This window comes from Panthera uncia (genome assembly GCF_023721935.1).
Source record: "Panthera uncia isolate 11264 chromosome B3 unlocalized genomic scaffold, Puncia_PCG_1.0 HiC_scaffold_1, whole genome shotgun sequence".
Taxonomy (NCBI): domain Eukaryota; kingdom Metazoa; phylum Chordata; class Mammalia; order Carnivora; family Felidae; genus Panthera; species Panthera uncia.
In genome coordinates, this window is record NW_026057582.1 from 30,404,082 (window position 1) to 30,423,573 (window position 19,492).

Consider the following 19,492-nt stretch of genomic DNA (forward strand, 5'->3'; position numbering starts at 1 on the left):
CGATGTTCCCTCTTTTTGGAATGCCCTCTCCACCAGGACCCCCACCAGTCTCTCCTGAAAATTTCCTCCTGGAAAAATCCATTTTTTAAAAAAACTCTGTTCTGTGCAAGTGCATACTTCTGTTGGGACACTTATATACATACCACCTCTGGTATAAAAGCCCAGTTCAAAAATTGAACTGTAAGAGAGCAATACAGTATATTTTTATCCTACTTAGATTTAAAAATTTTGAATTCCCAGCAGATGAGGTGAAAAATCCCTGTAAATTCATGATCCTCCCCCTTTGCTCCTGGATTGTAAATTCTGGGGGAGCTCTCATAGTATCTAAGTTTTGGAGAAGATATATACACCCACACTTCATCTCTGTATATAGGGCTCCTTTGGATTTGGGGGTTCTCTTCTCCACATCAGTGTCTTACTTGTAGATACCCTCATCCTCTTGCTTTTTAAGGGGCCACACTGGAGCTTGAGAATCTTTCTGAGGCTTTCTATGGCTTCCCCTATCACAGAATGATTCCCTCTCTATGGGCTTGCTTCCTACCCCAGGTTACCTGGAATGCAGACACTAAACCCTTAGTCAGGGACCAAGAGGTATTCCCTTTCTTTTAATGTTGTTAATATCTCACTCCAGAAACATTTCCAGTCTTGTGAAATTTTTGTCTGAGGCATCTAAGAATTTATTTAATGGGTTTAGACTTTTAATGAGGTTAGTCACTTAAAAGTTAATGAGTCTCAAATTGTTTCCGCTTAGATCTGTAGCATCCCACACTTGCAGGATTAAAAACAACGGCGTACTCGCTCCTAAATCTAACAGCCCCTGGATACACTCGAGGGACCTTTTAAAATTGAAGATGCACCACCCTCCCAACCTCTGGGTCAGAATTTTTTTTTTTTTTTTTTTTTTTTTTTAACGATCACAAAAGATCAAGGTCCAGTTTTCGAATCTCTCAGTGGTTGGCGAGAGGCAGGACTCGGCTCAGTCTCATATTCCTCAAAGCCTCCCCATTTTTTTCCATCTGTAGTGGCTTTCTCCCCGCCTCTTCTGCTTCTTCTCTCTGCTCCTACTCGCCCCGCCCCGCTCCACTTCCCGGCCCCGCCCCTCACCTCTTTCCCGCTCCTTCACCTGCCAGCCCGGCCCCTCCCCTCTCTCCCCGGCCCCGCCCCCTCCTCCCTGCCCCTCCCCTCCCCAGGCCGCTCTCCAGGCCGCGCAGTCTCCGCCTGGCGTTCCTCGCAGTCCCTGCAGTCAGCCTCGCGCCGCTTCCGTCGTCGGAGCTGTTACGTTTCTACTGCACGCCGGAAAGAGAACCCGCGAGCGCTTTGGGGATTATGGCGGCCGTGGATATCCGAGGTAACCGGCGCTGTTACCCTTTGTTTCCTGATTGGCTGGGAGCTGGTTTGGGGGTTTGTAGCTCGCGGGGGCAAGGTTCAGGTTCGTTTGTGGTAACTCCCAAGGCTCTGATCTGGCGAAATTCGTTCTCCCCAGCTTCTCAGCGGTCTCTTAGAAGCTTCAAAACGAAGGGGTTGGAAGCTCTGGGCTTTGCCCTCAGACCTGCAGTGTTGTTGCAGACACGCTCTCCAACAAGACTGGGGCTGTTTTGTCCAGGTGAAGGGGTGGCCTTTGGGCCGAGAGGTGGGATGACGTGAGTTGGTTCATCTCTTGGGACTGGGCGTGGGAGCTGCCTTATTCCTGACACTGCGCCCCACGCGTCCCCGGGCATGAATCCCGAAGATTTTCTTTTTGAGTCTCTAATACCTGCCGTAGAACACACCACAATTACTGAGCGCAAGGATCGGTCCTTTTTCACAACTGAACTGTAAAGGTGCTCAGGTATTTGTTGAATCAGTGAATATATACAGGGAGGCAACATCCCTTAATTGCTATTTGATCTCCGTATAAATTAGGCTATACATTCTCCCCAGCACACGTACACACATCTTTTTCATTGAATTTGTAAAAAAAAAAAAAAAAGAAAGAAAGAAAAGAAAAGAAAGAAAAGAAAAAGAAAGAAGCCTAGGAATTGTGCTCTGGAATTTCAAAGAGTGAAAATATAGCTTGAAGCGTGAGAATTTCGTTCCAAACAGACCAGCTTCCCCCTTGGGAGGAGGTATCATGGAAGTTACTCTTCATGAGAACGAGAAAAAATTGAGAGTGAGAGAGTGTCCGTGAATATCTTTATTTTTTACTGTTGTGGTGGTGGCTTCCACAAAACTTCTTACACCTGTAAGAAACTCTCAATCTATATTTACTTCCGTTTGAAACTTTGTGTACTTTTCCTTTAAGGAAGTGTGAATTTTTGTACCTAGATGCAAGCCCTCTTACCCCTGGCCAATTAAAGAAAAAGGGCTTTCCTCAAAAGATGTCTAACTGTAATATGTTCCTAATCGTTTTCACCTAGGGTTATTTTTGTTTGCATATACCTGATTTTTAAAGGGAAGTGTTTTGAGATTCCTTTTTCTATGTTAACCAAATTGGGGTCTAGCACGCTTAATAGAAATGTATTCTCATTTATAGTTATTCAGAATGTCCAGTGATCTTCAGCATTTCTGTACCGTGTTTTTATGGTTTTGTTTTTTTGTTTTTTTCATTGTGAGAGTTTCAAGTGCCTAATTTTATCACTTGCTATTAGAGAGCTGTAGTTAGGCTATGTCAACATGTTCTCTTGCTGTTGAATAAAAAAGAGAAACATTTAGTCCCTCAGTGTTTTCAAATACTTACCTTTCACAATGTTTTACTTTTACTTAGATTTGTTAAGGTCATTACAAAGGCTTTAAGGTGGGAGAATGTCTGGTGTGTTAGAGGAACAGTAAGGTCAGTATGCCTGAAGCAGAGAGAGAGGAGGTGAGAAGGAGATGAGGTCAGAAAGGTAATTGGTGGCTTGATCATATAGGTAGGGATCGTAGGCCATAGTAAAGTCTTTGGCTTTTCCAGTGAGTAAAACAGACCGCCACTGGGAGGTTTTCACCAAAGGGGATGATCATAATCTGACTTTCTTTTTTTAAAGGATCACTTTGACTGTTGAGAACAGTGTAGAAAGGTGAGGGTGGAATTAGGAAGACCAGTTGGGAATTCATTCCTGTAATACAAGGAAATGAGGTAGCTGGGACTAGGGTGGTAACAGTGGAGGTGGTAAGAAGTGGTTGGAGTTTGTTTGACTTAGTGTATTCTCTTAATGGCGGTGTGATCACAGGTAGTCCTCAAGTGGGACAGGTAATATTTTCTCAGCCACATATCACCCTCAATCTCAGTTAACCATTTTGTAAGTGAACGTCCTTGGATTCTGGAGTATATGTGAACCTGTAATGAGTAGAGTCACTTGTCCTTGGCCCTCAATCATAAATTAATTAACATTTGCTGACTATTTTAAATCTGGCCCTATGCAAGTTCTTGATGAGCAAGACATGGCCTCAGTCGTCTAAAAAGTCAAATATAATGGGAACACGTTTGTATTTCTGGTTATGAGTATTAATAAAAGTGTAAAAAATTTCTGTGAGAACATAGAGAAAGAAGCCATTATTTTTGTCTTGCGAAGTAGACAAAGGCTTTGGAGAGATACTGACATTTGAAATGAGTTCAACCTAGCGTGACTGTTTAAATGATATACTAACCTCACACCTTTTTGAAAATAAAAGGAGTCTATTTTTCAAAAAGGCATAAACTGGGGGGAGGGGAGGAAAGGTACAAACTAGACCAGCCTTGATTAAGCCAGAGATAAATTTGCTCATGATAATTTTAAAATAAATTGTTGGTACTGCCACCAACATCACCCTAATTAACATTTATTGGGTTATTACAATGTGCTAAGCATTTTATGTACACAATCTAGCATATGGATACTATGTAGTATCTATATAGTACCAACCTCTTTGAGTTCTGTGTGGTAAAGTGGCTAAAATAGTGCCCGGTGCAAAGTCAGTGTTCAGAAGTGGTAAACAGTATTCTTTGCATTTGTATTGGTCTCCTAAGCCATACTTGCCTGGTTTTTAGCTTTGATTAGTTTACCAAATGAGGAAAATATGACATAGGACTGCTGATCAGGATACATCTTCGTGAAGAAAATTATAGGGAAAATATACTGAACAGTCACTTGGAGCAGATGGCATTTATGATTCCTTCTGAATTCTGATTCCTTATTTAAACTTAATATATCCAAGCCAAATTCATTATCATTATTTTCCTAAATGAGTATTGGTTCCTAAGTTCTCTGACTTTATAATTGATGATTCAGGAAATTGTCTGTTTTCTCCCCTAAGAATGTCTATTTGTCCTTATTTTCCCATGCATCGCCATTGCCTTCCACCAGTCTTCATTATCTCATGCCCATATTTATTGACTCTCCGTAATCGTTGATAGGTAGAATCTCTAATTACACATTTGTTTCTGCAAATTACTCTTCTACCTATGCTGAAATGATCTGTAATAATTTAACAGTTTATTGTCAGTAACCTATTATGACATCATACAGACATAGTTCCATTATGTGAGAAACCTATAATTGTCCATCTACAAATGCTTTTGTTAATAATCATTCCTAAAGAAATAAGAAAGAAATGTGTAAGAAAGTTGCTTTAAAGAAAACTACTTTAATAACTGGATTGTAGTGTTTAAAGCTGAGAATAATGATTATCCTTAGTTGCTTTTCATTAAAAAAATCTTTTGCTGAAAATGTTATTTCCTGGCCTGATATTTGGATATTATGGCATGATGTAGTTATGATGAACCATCTTAATGGTCAGTACTGATTATTTGGTCATTGATGTACTTCATCTGTTTGTTTTTTCCTTGGTTTTGCAACACACACAGCATATTTTACCTTTATGTAATTACTTTTTCTCATTTTATTCATTTCCTTCAGAACCGCTTATTGCTTTGGATTAGGTCTTTTTTTTTCAGAGGTGCCAGAAGCAATTACCGTTTAGAGAGGTTGAAGTTTTCAGTTCTTCCTTTTTTTAACCAGTATTAAATAGGCATTTTGATGTTCAGACTTACTCTTAATGGCATTTAGTATGATCAATGATATGGAACATTATTGCAATCAATAGCCAATAAAAGCTCAGTAGTTAAAGCTATCTAGTTCTGTTTACCATGTCTTGTTTTTCTTTTTGCATTTTGAAATATTAAAGAGTTAATTCTATTCCAAAATATGAAATTGTATGTAATTAAGGGCATTCTACTTCTCATTAGCTTCATAACTTTTACATTCATTATCTCCTCTGTAATAATAGCTTCCTAACTTATTTCTCTGTCCCTAATTGGTGAGATCTCAAACTGGTGGCTGTGGGTGTGTTTTCTTTGGGATGCATGTTGTCTGACAATTTTTGAACAAAACTCAGGATTTCCAATTTTTTGAGACTTTTCTACGTTTTATATCCTATCATTTCACATAATCAAATTATTCTCTAACCACTTACCTCTATATTGGTCTATCTTTGTATGTGCATTCTGTCTGCTTGGAATTCTTTGCCCCCCCCCCCCACCTTTTTTTGTCCTAGATGAACCTCTGTTTATTCTTTAACGTGTAGTGCTAAAACCCACCTCCTCCTCACCCAGTGAAAAATCATTACTGTTCCCTCAGACAAAGTATTCTCCCTCCACCGTGCGCTGATAACACATTTATTCATATCTTTATTTTAGTGCTTATCATGTCACCTTGTTATTGCTTTCTTGCACACTTACCTCTTCTGTGAAAGTGTATAGGTTAGGATCCTTGTCATCCTTATATTCATAATGCTTCCTGCATTAGATGCATAATAAATGTTGGATTGGCTTTTTTACTTTTTTCTTATCCTTTATCATTTTGTTTCCTATAGATAATCTGCTGGGAATCTCTTGGGTTGACAGTTCCTGGATCCCCATTTTGAACAGTGGAAGTGTCCTGGATTACTTTTCAGAAAGAAGTAATCCTTTCTACGACAGGACATGTAATAATGAAGTGGTCAAAATGCAGAGGCTTACATTAGAACACTTAAAGTAAGTTACTGTAAGAAGATAGCATTGTTGCCAGTTAGAGATTTTGAAATGAATGGTTCTTTCAAGCTATGGATAGTGAAGTACAGAGTAGAAGTTTGGGAAGAACTGGAGTTTTGTTTGGGTTTGTACAAATTTGACATGCAAAAGAATGACCAGTAATCACTTGTAACCTAGGAAGTCTTTTCTGTATAATTTCATATATTACTGTCTAGTAAAATACAGCTATTAGGTTTAGATGCAGCTCTAATTAGTGATTTTAGCAATGCAACTGTTATCCTCAACCAGGTGACCATACTTACTGTCTCTCTTTTTTTTTTTTTAATGTATATTTTTGAAAGAGAGAGAGACAGAGGGAGGGGCAGAGCGAGAGAGGGAGATACAATCTAAAGCAGACTCCAAGCCCTGACCTGTCAGCACAGAGCCCGACGCAGGGCTTGAGACCATGAACCGCGAAATCATGACCTGAGCTGAAGTCGGACGCTTAACCGACTAAGCCACCCAGGGGCCCCTTACCGTCTCTTTTACATCGAATGTAATGTCTTAAACTATAGTCCGGTTTATAGTAGATTTTTCTTTGTATGACAAATAAAATTTTTGCTTGACAATTGCAAAGTATTTTTTCAGAGTTAGGATGCTAAATAATTAAGAATTATTACAAAAGTTTCTGAAACAGCTGTGTATATAGTTTTTAATCTATCATTAAACATCAAAGAGGGTTCATGAAATTAAATTTCTGTGGTATTTTAAATGACTTTTGTTATGAGGCAAATATTTACAACTATTAGGACAACTTGTTGCTTTTAAACAATCTGGCAGGTTAAAAAAATGTGTTGGAAGGATAAGGTTTTTGATGTTTTCTAGTTGAGTAGAATATAGAGTTGAAATATATGGTCAAGACATGTATAGTCTTCATGTACTATATATTTTTAGATTTTACATATATTTATGTATCTCAGGAAGCATCACGCTATTTTAGTTGCACTTTTTTGAAATGTACACTCTTCAGTGTACTTTTATGACTGAATATGCTCAGATTTAAGTTTATTATGAATTTTTATAGAGAAACTTTGTTGTTTAAAAATCAAATCTTTATATCCCACCTATCTGGGAAAACAGCCAGTTTTACTGGACAGCCAGTTTTTAATATCAAACATAGGCAGTTTTAATCCAATTTATAATGTTGCTGTATTTTTATATAATAATCTGAACGTTCTACACAGTTGTTTGTTGGGCATTCATAGATCTCTGGGTGTCTGTGTTCTGTTTTCAGTCAAATGGTTGGAGTGGAATACATCCTTCTACACGCTCAAGAGCCCATTCTTTTTATCATTCGGAAGCAACAGCGGCAGTCCCCTACCCAAGGTAAAAATGTGTAGACTTCAGGCATAATTTTCTTCTTAAAATGCCATGGCTTACTTAACTTTCTGAGCCACATGTTCTTATCTTTTTGGATTGGGGTCTGTTTGGGGGATCCCCAAGACCATATGCATGTTCAGTGCCTTGCTAAGAGGAGTCAGCAGACTCAGCATCTAGGTATGTTAGTTATAATCAAGATTTGTTATGGCAGTGCAGTAAGGATCCACAGACAGATGAATAAGGGAAAAAGCCATATCAAGTGGGATCTGTGGGAATCCACGTGTAAGCTTCCGTTGCTTTCCCTCCTGCGAGGGGCCTCACCAAGTGCATCCTCCCTCCAGCAGCCCCCACGCACATGTGTAATATGTCTGCCCAGGGAAGGCCTTTTGATACTCAGTTTCTTTTGAAGGCTAATCATGTGGACATCCTCTGCCTGCCAAAATTCCAGCTTCTCAGAAGGAAATGAGGTTTCCATTGTAACCATGTTGTTACAGACAAATTGTCTAGGCACTGTAGTATAGCAGGCATAAATTTACCACTTAGGAAATATTTCAAAAGCCAAGTTCCACTAGTCATATGCTTGGATATCAGGAGTCTTCTAGCGTGCCCAAGGACAGCTCTGTAAGCACTAACAAAGCAACTTGCTATGCTGCAGCCACCTCTTCTGTGAGTATAGTTATTGGGAACCTCTGGTGCCCTAAGTAATGTCTCATCTCAGTCTGCTGAGTCTAATTCTGTTACAAATTGATAGAGGATCAACTGAAAATCCTCGTTGACCTATTCAACCAAAATTCTTACCTGGCTTCTGTTACTAAACATAAACTTGCTCTAGAAATCATACTGAAGGGTGCAGAATTCAGATTTGACTTTGAATCAAAGAGCTAGTCACCTATTCCAGACATGACCAGCTTTATCTCCTCATTAGATAACCTTTTCAAGACATTTAGGAAAAACCTGCACCCTGGTATTGGTTCTTGAGCAAAGAATGACTTGCTAAAGAAGTTGTGGTTCCAGAGTCAAGAATCCAAATGTAATTTCAAAATCAATGATCTAGAGCCCCTTCCCCAAGGGAAAAAGAACCTTAGACAAAGGCAAGACCAGGAACAAGATTTCCATGATGAGAGGGTTCAAGGTATGGAAGCAACAGAGGTGGTACCAGCTTCACTAGCAGCTGTTTTCTTCTTTAGGACCCAGGAACGGGGCACAGTGGCAAGTTTAAAAAAAAAAATTTTTTTTTTTTTTAGTGTTTATTTAAAAAAATTTTTTTTGTTGTTTATTTATTTTTGAGAGATAGAACACAAGTGAGGGAGGGGCCGAGGGAGAGAGAGGCACAGAGTCCGAAGCAGGCTTCAGGCTCTGAGCTGTTGGCCCAGAGCCTGACGTGGGGCTCGAACTCACGAGCGGTGAGATCATGACCTGAACCAAAGTCAGACACTTAACCAACTAAGCCATCCAGGCGTCCCTGCAGTGGCAAGTTCAGTGCATCTGATATCTTCACCCTAGGCCCTAAATCTCTCACTCTAAGGTCTTATTCTCCATAGTGTAGTTGAGTGATAGCAGCGTTCGATCACTTGGGAACTTATTAAAAATGCACTATCCCTACTGAATAAGAATCTGACTTTCACAAGATGCTCAGGTGATTCAGAGGCACGTTCAAGTTTGAAAAGCACTGCTCTAGGTTGCAAACCTTTTCTGTTATGGTCCAGAGAGTAAATATTTTAGGCTTTGAGGGCCTCGTGGAGTCTGTAACAGCTACTCAACCAGTGTCAGAGCAGCCTTAGATAATATAAATGAATGAGTATGGCTGTTTTCCAATATAAATTTATTTACAAAAATGGGAATTGCCAAACGATGCCTTAAGCTTTAATACGGAAAAATAGCAAATTTTAGTTGTTCTTTTTATGAAAATCTATTTAGCAGTTTGTATGCATAGCTGTATTCATGAATGTTTTTATTTTCACTGCTTTAGTTATCCCACTGGCTGATTACTATATCATTGCTGGAGTGATCTATCAGGCACCAGACTTGGGGTCAGTTATAAACTCTAGGGTGGTAAGTATCTTCACATTCTTGAAACACTAAACAAAACTTTTAATCAAGCTATATTTAATCAAAACTTTTAATCAATCAACTTTTAATCAAGTATCCAGGAATCCAACAAAAGCTTCTCCTTCTCTTTCTCGTGTAGGTTGGTATGAAGGGTTGACTATCAGAATATCTTGAACATTGGTTACTATGGGCCAAGTCCGTGTTAAAAGTATATATCACAGTCCAGCTCTATAGTGATTCAGGTTCTGGAAAAACCCCAGAAAATTACTATCTTTGCATATGTAATATTTTGTGGGTGTTTACTTTGGAGATTTTAGTTGATCTAATGAGAAATTCAGAATTTGTTTTCTTCTTACAAGCTCACTGCAGTGCATGGCATTCAGTCAGCTTTTGATGAAGCTATGTCCTACTGTCGATATCATCCTTCCAAAGGTTATTGGTGGCACTTCAAAGATCATGAAGAACAAGGTGGGTAGAATACCTGGACCTCCTAAGAACTCTTTGGTGTTTTGAGAATGAAGCTGTTTTCTTTAGGAAAATGGCTATTGATTTCTAGGTGTGTTTTACATAGGAAGATTTCATAGGGTGATGGCATTGTCCTAGCTATGATTCCTGTAACTGGATTTGGTAATAATAGCTTTCCCATAGGAACAGATGTAAATTTTAATCTGTAGGTAACTGGTAATCTTTTATAAATTGATTCAAGGTTTTAAAATATTTGGAACATATAGAGGATAATCAGTGTTTGGAATGAATCATGATGATGTATCCTGCTTACCTAACTGTTGAGTCATCTTGAAATCTGGAGCCTAAATATCCCCAGTCTTCAAAGTAGGGGAGATGCTTTTATAGCCCTATTTCCAGATGGCCAGTCTGTTTAATGATCTTTGCATGTTACTACCTACCCAGGTCCCTTAGTTTCCATAGCTGCTAATCTGCTACCTGTTCTGCACCGTATTTTACAATAAAAGTACTCTTCTCTGAGAAGTAGCAACTCAAAATAAGTTATTGAGGGAAAAATAGCTTTTAAATAGAATTCAGCCTTTATTATTATTTTTTTTTAACGTTTATTTTTGAGACAGAGAGAGAGCATGAATGGTTGAGGGTCAGAGAGAGGGAGACACAGAATCCGAAACAGGCTCCAGGCTCTGAGCTGTCAGCACAGAGCCCGACGCGGGGCTCGAACTCACGGACCGCGAGATCATGACCTGAGCCGAAGTTGGCCGCCCAACCGACTGAGCCACCCAGGCGCCCCAGAATTCAGCCTTTAAATGGAGCAAATGTTCTTTCAGATACAGTTGTATTTATTCTTTTTTTTTTTCTTCAATATGTGAAATTTATTGTCAAATTGGTTTCCATCAGTTGTATTTATTCTTAATAGTAGGTGCAGGTGGCAACATTTGACATAGGAAGGTTTCTCCCCAGAGCTATTTGCCCCTGTTATAATGGAATGTTTGCAATAAAACTTACCTGGAACTCTTCATTGAGAGACAGTGCCTCAGTACACTTAACCTTCTGAGGAAGTTCCACACACGTTTGATTTCAGAAATTCTCTTGCAGGTTCTTTTCTTTCTTTCTTCATGATCTGCTGTTGTTTGGTTTGTCCTGTCCCCTGCCCTTCCCAGTGAATTACAGTCTTTATAATTGAGTATGGTAACTTGAGTTTGTGAATGTTGCATTTCCATTTGTAGCTATTAGGTATAGTGGGAAGACCATTTTAATATACTTAAAATATACACAAGATAATTTCAAATTAATACTCTGGATTGTGATTTAGGTAATTATGGAAAACTTTAGCCTTAAAATTCTCTTTCTTTTTTTTAACGTTAATTTTGAGAGAGAGAAACAGAGTGTAAGCAGGGTAGGGACAGAGAGAGGGAGACACAGAATCCAAAGCAGGCTCCAGGCTCTGAGCTGTCAGCACAGAGCCCAACGTGGGGCTTGAACTCACGAACTGTGAGATCATGACCTGAGCCAAAGTCAGACACTTAACCGACTGAGCCACCCAGGCGCCCCAGCCTTAAAATTCTTAATATCTATGTATGCTTACATACCAAAACTGAAGTATCTTTAAAAGAATCAGCTTTTCATTTTTTTATTTTTATTTTTTTTAAGATTTTTTGAAGTTTGTTTAATTATTTTGAGAGAGAGAGCAGGGGAGGGGCAGAGAGAGAAGGAGAGAGAGAATCCCAAGCAGGCTCTGTGCTCTTAGCACAGAGCCCAACGTGGGGCTCGAATTCACAAACCATGATATCACGACCTGAGCCGAAAATGAGTCAGATGCTTAACCCACTGACCCACCTAGGTGCCGGAGGAGTCAGCATTTTAAATGTTAAAATGTTAACTTCATTTAAGAGGGAGAGTTAGAACACTTGTTTGTATATGTTGTGTTTAATTTATTTGGGGGGATGGTTTTTGGAATAGCAGTCATTAAAAATAATGATAATTTGAGTATATTCATGGTGGACAAAGGTATGTAAAATATAAGACACCAAACTAATTAGGCAGTGTTTTGATTTGGATTTCATATTTTAATAGATAAAGTCAAACCTAAAGCCAAAAGGAAAGAGGAACCAAGCTCTATTTTTCAGAGACAACGTGTGGATGCTTTGCTCCTGGACCTTAGGCAGAAATTTCCACCCAAATTTGTGCAGGTAATGAGAATGCATGTGGTTAATGTTGATTTGACACTTTTTCCTGGAATATTTATTTTTAATCGAGAACTGTTTCAGATGTGACCTAAAAAGACTGACTTTCCTCATTAATTAAAAAATGGTCTCTTGACGAAAAATCGTATCTGAATCAAAGGAAAGGTTTTCAAAGACTTAATGGAAGAAGTAGGTAAGGGGATTGTAATTAACACTGTTCTGTGCCTTTAAGTTTATTTTCTCTTTGAATCCTCACAGACTAAGGACTGCATATGCACAATGTTCTCATTCAAAGGTTGCTGAAAGTGTCATAGATGGTAACTAAACTAGAATCTGAAACATGTTGTTTTTACTCTGTCTGCTGCCTTTCAGCCTGATGTGGTAGCTATCTAAGTCCTTAAATGATAGATTAGTTAAAACTTTTGTAATAAAAAGAACATTTGAGGTAGAGCATTTGGCATAATAAATGGAGGAAGCAGGAGTAGTAATAAATAGAGTTACATCATAATGGTGATTTAGTTATGTGAATTCCATTGTTATTTTGGGTGGTTTTGACAGCAATAGCAAAGTGAGCTTTTGAAGTGAGGTAGGTATGTGAACATGTTAGTCTCCTGGTTAGTCTTAGTTCATACAGGTGTTTACCAGGGCTGTGTGTACACAAGGTTGGGGGACTAAGATTTTCAGGTGCGTTTTAGATTAAATGAGATTTTTCACACTTTGAGATAACTTTAAAACAGGCCTCCTGTTCCCCTTTCCCTGACCCTCCTTGTGTGAGAGGAGTGCGCTGTTGGAATGGTAATGTGATGAAGGGAGCAGAAGACAGAGTGGAAAGCAGCGCAGGAAATCTTGCGAATTGTATTTGGAGATAAATTGTGTCTTTCGAATAAATAAACAAATGTATCGTAGTGTCTGTAGGAATCTGAGTACCCATGACAGTGTAGATGAGGTGTCGTTGACCATTCATTCAGTGAGTACATAGTATTTATGAGGGAGGCTGGGTGGGGGAAGAACACCTAGACATGCACAGAACAGCAGCCGTTAGGCACATGTTGACTACCAAGCATGTGAAACATGGCTCGTCTAAGGTGCGCTGTGATGGAAGTGTAAAATACATACTGGGCTCGAAGACTTAGGGAGAAAAAGTAAAATATCTTAATAATTTTAAAATATTGATTATATGTTGAAAAAATGCTATTTTAGATATATTTGGTTAAAAAATAAAATTTATCGGTTTCTGTTTGAAAATGTAACTACCAACTTACATTTGTGGTTCACATATTTCTTTTGGATAATGCTGATCTAGAAAATGGGGATAGAACACACAAAACCAGAAACATGAAAGAGTATTAATGGACACATTAATGGCTATATTAATTCATGGACAGATTTCTCAGAAACCAGAAATCCTTAGTTAGTTCTTCTTTGTCTAGTTCCTTGAGCTATAAACTTAAGACTGCTTATTTGAGAACTTTCTTTCCTTTTTTTAAAAATTTTAAAATCTTTAAAATTTTTCTTTAAAAACATTTTTTTTAAGTTTATTTTTATTTTGAGACAGAGAGTGTGCAAGAGCAGGGAAGCAAGAGGGGCAGAGAGAGAGAGGGAGAGAGAATCCCAAGCAGCCTCCGTGTTATCGGCACAGAGCCAGCGTGGGGCTTGAACTTGTGAACCGTGAGATCATGACCTGAGCTGAAATCAAGAGTCAGTCAGATGCTTAACTGACTGAGCCACCCAGGCACCCCTCTTCTTTTTAATGTAGGCATTTATTACTATAAATGTTACTGTTAGTACTGCTTTTGCTGCATCCCATAAGTTTGGGTATGTTGTGTTTTCATTTTTATTTCTTTCCAGATTTGATTTCCTTTTTGATTTCTTCTGTGACCCCTAAGTTGTTCAGGAGTATGTTGCTTAATTTTCACCTACAAGTTAGCAAATGCAAAGAAATTGAAAAGGAAAATGAAACTAAGAGTTGTTTTCAAAAGACAAAACTGACAGACTTTTAACTAGAGTAATAAGAGGAGACTCAAGTAAAATTAGAAATGAAAGAGGAGAGGGGCGCCTGGGTGGCTCAGTCGGTTAAGTGTCCAACTTCGACTCAGGCCATGATCTCACAGCTCGTGAGTTCAAGCCCCGCATCGGGCTTTGTGCTGACAGCTCGGAGCCTGGAGCCTGTTTCAGATTCCGTGTCTTCTCCCTCTCTCTGACCCTCCCCCATTCATGCTCTGTCTCTGTCTCAAAAATAAATAAACGTTAAAAAAAAAAAAAAAGAAATGAAAGAGGAGATAGAAACAAAAGGATCATAAGAGACTGTATAAACAATTACATGCCAACAAATTGGAAAACCTAAAAAAAAAGAAAGAAAAGAAAAGAAAATTGGAAAACCTGTAAGAAATTCCTGGAAACATACAACCTCCCAAGACTAAGTCATGAAGAAATATAAAATCTCAACAAACCAAAAGTAAATAAGGAGATTAAATTAGTTCTCACAAACCTCTCCACAAAGAAAAGCCTGGGACCAGATGACTTCACTGGTGAGTTCTACCAAACATTTAAAGGGAATTAATACCAGTCCTCAGACTCTTCCAAAAATTGCAAGAGGAAGGGAACATTTTCAAATTCATTTTATGAGGACAGCATTATTCTGATACCAAAGGCAGACAAAGACACTACAAGAGAAGAAAACTACAGTTCAATATCCATGATGAACACAGATGCAAAAATCCTCAATGAAACACTAGCAAACTGAATTTAACAGCACCTTAAGAGAATCCTACACCATGATCAAGTGGGATTTATCCCTGAGATGTAAGGATGGTTCAACATACTGAAACGAATCTTGTGATATACTGCATTATCAGAACAAAGGTTAAAAATCACGTGATCATCTCGATAGATTTAGAAAAGGCATGTGACAAAATTCAGCACCCTTTTATGATTAAAAAAAAATTCAAGAAAATGGATATAAAAGGAATGTACCTCAACGTAATAAAGGCCATATGTGATAAACCCACAGCCCACATACTCAATGGTGAAAAACAGTTTTTCCTTTAAGATCAGAAACAAGACAACGATACCCACTCTCCACAGTACTGGAAGTTCTAGCCAGGGAAATTAAGCAAGAAGAAGAAATAAAAGGCATTCAAGTAGGAAAAGAAGTAAAATTGTCTTTATACATGATCCGTGACAAATCTTATACATAACAATTCTAAAGATTCCCCTAAAAAGCGGTTAGAACTAATCAACGAATTCAGTAAAGTTGCAAGATGCAAAATGAACACTCAATTGGTTGAATTTCTGTACACTAACAACAAACTATCTGAGGAGGATTAAGAAAACAATCCCATAAAAAATACATGGTAGTAAACTTTTTGTTTTCAGCTTTATTGAGATGTAACTAGTGTTTACCATTGTGTAAGTTTAAGGTATACAGTGTGCTGATTTGGTACACTTCTGTATTGCAAAGTGACTTACCATAGCATTAGCTAACACTTCCATCATGTCACATAACTGCCTTTTCTTTTTTTGTGGTGACATCATTCAGGATTCACTCTTACCAACTTTTAAATGTATAATACAGTATTAACTATAACCACCATGCTGTACATCAGATCCCTAGAACTTAAGTTATCAGTGGAGGTTTGTACCCATTGACCAACATACTCCTCTTCTCCTGCCAACCCTCTCTCAAGCCACTGATAACCATCCTTTACTCTGTATGAATTTGACCTTTTTATTTTTTTTATTTATTAAAAAAATTTTTTTTAATCTTTATTTTTGAGAGAGAGAGAGAGACAGTGCAAGTGGGGGAGAAACAGAGAGAGATGGGGAGACAGTATCTGAAGCAGGCTTCAGGCTCTGAGCCGTCAGCACAGAGCCCAACGCGGGGCTCAAATTCATGAACCGGGAGTTCATGGCCTGAGCTGAAGTCAGATGCTTAACCGACTGAGCCACCCAGGCGCCCCCGAATTTGGCCTTTTTAAATTTTTTTTTTTTTCAACGTTTTTTATTTATTTTTGGGACAGAGAGAGACAGAGCATGAACGGGGGAGGGGCAGAGAGAGAGGGAGACACAGAATCAGAAACAGGCTCCAGGCTCCGAGCCATCAGCCCAGAGCCTGACGCGGGGCTCGAACTCACGGACCGCGAGATCGTGACCTGGCTGAAGTCGGACGCTTAACCGACTGCGCCACCCAGGCGCCCCGAATTTGGCCTTTTTAGATTTCATTTATATGTGAAAGTATTTCACATTCTCTTTCTGGTTTATTTCCCTTAGCATAATGCCTTCAAAGTTCATCTTTTTTTTTTCTGCAAATGGCAGCATTTCCTGCTTTCTGGTGGCTGGAAAAGACTCAATTTCATACCACATTTTCTTTATTCATCTTTTGATTATAGGTTGTTTCTATATCTTGGCTATTGTGAGTAATGCTGCAGTGAACATGGGAATGCAGATGTCTTTTCAGTATCCTGTTTTCATTTTCTTTGGATATATCCTCCTAAGTGGGCTTGCTGGATCATTTGGTATTTCTATTTTTAATTTTTTAAGGGATCCTCTGTACTGTTTTCCTTCCATACTGTTTGTACCAGTTTACATTTCTGCCAACGGGGTACAAGTGTTCCCTCTTCTCCACATCTTCACCAGCACTTGTAATCTGTTGTCTTTTTGATGATAGTCATTCTAATAGGTGTAAAGGGATATCTCATTGTGGTTTTGATTTGCATTTCTCTGATGATTAGAATGTTGAGCACCTTTTAATGTACTTGTTAGCCAATTGTATGGCTTCTTTGGAAAAATATTTATTCAGTTCCTCTGCCCATTTTTTAATTGGGTCGTTCGGTGTTTTTGTTTCGTTGTTTTGCTTTTGAGTTGTATGAGTTCTTCATATATTTTGGATCATAACCCCTTACCAGATATGTGATTTGCAAATATTTTCTCCCGTTCTGTAGGTTGCCTTTTCATTTTGTCGATGGTTTCCTTTGCTGTGCAGCTTTTTCTTTTGATGGAGTCCCACTTGTTTATTTTTGCTTTTGATGTGTTTGCTTTTGGTGTCAAAACCAAAAAGTTATCTCCAAGACAGATGTCATGGAGCTTATGGCCTATGTTTTCTTCTAGATATTTATGGTTTCAGGTCTCATGATTTCAGTCCATTTTGAGCTAATCTTTATGTATGGTATAAGACAGTGGTCTACTTTTGGGGTGCCTGGGTGGCTCAGTCGGTTAAGCATCTGACTTCGGCTCAGGTCATGATCTCGTGGTCCATGAGTTTGAGCCCCGCGTCAGGCTCTGTGCTGACAGCTCAGAGCCTGGAGCCTGTTTAAGATTCTGTGTCTCCCTCTCTCTCTGACCCTCCCCCATTCATGCTGCATCTCTCTCTGTCTCAAAAATAAATAAACGTTAAAAAAAAATTTGCAAAAAAGATAGTGGTCTACTTTTATTCTTTTGCACGTGGCTGTCCAGTTTTCCTAACACTGTTTATTGAAGAGACTGTCCTTTCCCCATTGTGTTTTCCTAGTCCTTTGTTATTAACTAATTGACCATATATTTGTGGCTTTATCTCTGGACTCTCTGTTATGTTCCATTGATGTATGTGTCTTTTTATGGCAATATCACACTGCTTTGATTAACCACAGCTTTGTAGCATAGTTTGAGCTGGAAGCATTCCCATGTTTATCGCAGCATTGTGCACAGTCGCCAAGGTAGGGAAACAACCCACATGGCCAACAACAGATAAATGGATAAAGAAACTGTGGTATATATGTATAGCGGAATATTATTCAGCCTTTAAAAAGAAGGAAATTTTACCATTTGCAGCATCATGGGTGGACCTGTTAGACACTATGCTAAGTAAAATAAGTCAGTTGCAGAAGGATGAGTACTATATGATTCCCTTATATGAGGTGTCTAAAGTAGTCAAACTTACAGATGCAGAAAATATGGTGGTTGCCAGAGGACAGAGGAAGGGGGGAAATAGGGAGGTGTTAAATGAATATAAAGTTACGGTTATACAAGATGAATAAGTTCTGGAGATCTGCTGTACCACATAGTGCCTATAGGTAACCATATGGTGTTGCACACTTAAAAACTTGGTAAGAGGGTAGATGTCTTGTCGAGTGTTCTTAGCACACGAATAAAACCCAAAACCAAAGAAACATAAGGAATCTTTTGGGAAGTGATGGATGTGTTTACCTTGATTGTGGTGGTGGTATCCCAGGTGCATGTGTATGTCCAAACTCATCAAATTGTATACATTAAATATTACCCTATGTGATTGTGGTGGGGAAGAGTAATGGAATACAAGACGTAAAAGATGGTTAGGGTTAGATTGAGGATTTTGTATGCTGGACAAAGGAATTTATGGTTCATTTTATAGTCCAGTATTTATTTGCTATTTTAAACATTAAGTTATTTGAATTATTTGAACTGTCATCACTACAAACCAAAGCAGTGTCAATTTTTATATATTCTTTTTTAAATAATGCTCTCTTGAAGTATAGAAATATCTTTTTTCCTTTTAATGTTTGTTTATTTTTGAGAGAGAGACAGAGTGCGAGCAGGGGAGGGGCAGAGAGAGAGGGAGACACAGAATCTGAAGCAGGCTCCAGGCTCTGAGCTGTCAGCACACAGCCCGACATGGGGCTCAAACCCCTGAACCATGAGATCATGACCTAAGCTGAAGTCGGATGCTCAACCGGCTGAGCCACCCAGGCGCCCTGAGAAATCTCTTTAAAAAAAAAAAAAAAAAGATTTTAAAAAGTATTTATGTATTTATTTTGAGAAAGAGACTGCGTGAACAGGGGAGAGGCAGAGAGAGAGGGAGAGAGAGAATCCCAAGCAGGCTCCATGCTCAGCCCAGAGCCCCACCTGGAATTTGATCCCATGACCATGAGATCATGACAAGAGTCAGGTGCTTAACCAACTGAGCCACCCAGGTGCCCTAGAAATATTTTGTACCTCATCTTCTAGATGCTTACCACTGACTAGCTGAGAACTATGAATGGTGGCAGTCGGGACCCATTAAATGTTACAAAACAAGTTGCAAGGAAGTAATGCAGTATAGTTTTATGTTTTATGAAGGTGACCATTAACAATGTAGAGGATGCTTAGGAAAAGGTGATGTTTAGAATCAGAGAAGTTAGGTTGTGGAGAGCTTGAACTAATTCTGTGCCTGTAGAGAAGATAGATTCAAGAGATATTTGAATTCAGGATTGCCCAAATTTGGTGGTTGGATTTGGAGAGGTTGGCAGTAAGGATAATTCTGAGGCTTCAGGCTTAGATTTAGACTTGGTTTTGATTGTTAACCAAAATTCAGAATATAGGAAAAGAAACAGATTTGTGGTTTAAATATTAGGGGTTTAAATTTTAGTTGTTAAGCATTCTATTTTCATTGACCAACCGCCGGAACATTCAGTAGTTTACTGCTGTGTTTGGGTTCTGAGGTATTCCAGCTGAATGACCTCTTTTTTTTTTTTTTTTTTTT

General features: G+C 38.7%; 1 protein-coding gene across 2 annotated transcripts in view; it reads left to right on the forward strand.

Moving 5' to 3' along the window:
- Positions 1-1,201: 1,201 nt before the first annotated feature.
- MED6 (mediator complex subunit 6) overlaps positions 1,202-19,492 on the forward strand; it is a 22,871-nt gene continuing 4,580 nt past the window's right edge. The window contains exons 1-6 of one of the 2 annotated variants that reach the window (XM_049612552.1): positions 1,202-1,348; positions 5,809-5,968; positions 7,239-7,330; positions 9,294-9,376; positions 9,733-9,841; positions 11,912-12,027. In XM_049612552.1, the coding sequence (XP_049468509.1) occupies positions 1,327-1,348; positions 5,809-5,968; positions 7,239-7,330; positions 9,294-9,376; positions 9,733-9,841; positions 11,912-12,027 (582 nt within the window). In that variant the 5' untranslated portion in view covers positions 1,202-1,326. Of the gene's footprint in view, positions 1,349-4,667; positions 4,730-5,808; positions 5,969-7,238; positions 7,331-9,293; positions 9,377-9,732; positions 9,842-11,911; positions 12,028-19,492 lie in introns of those variants that run through there. The other variant, XM_049612551.1, reaches the window with a different exon arrangement.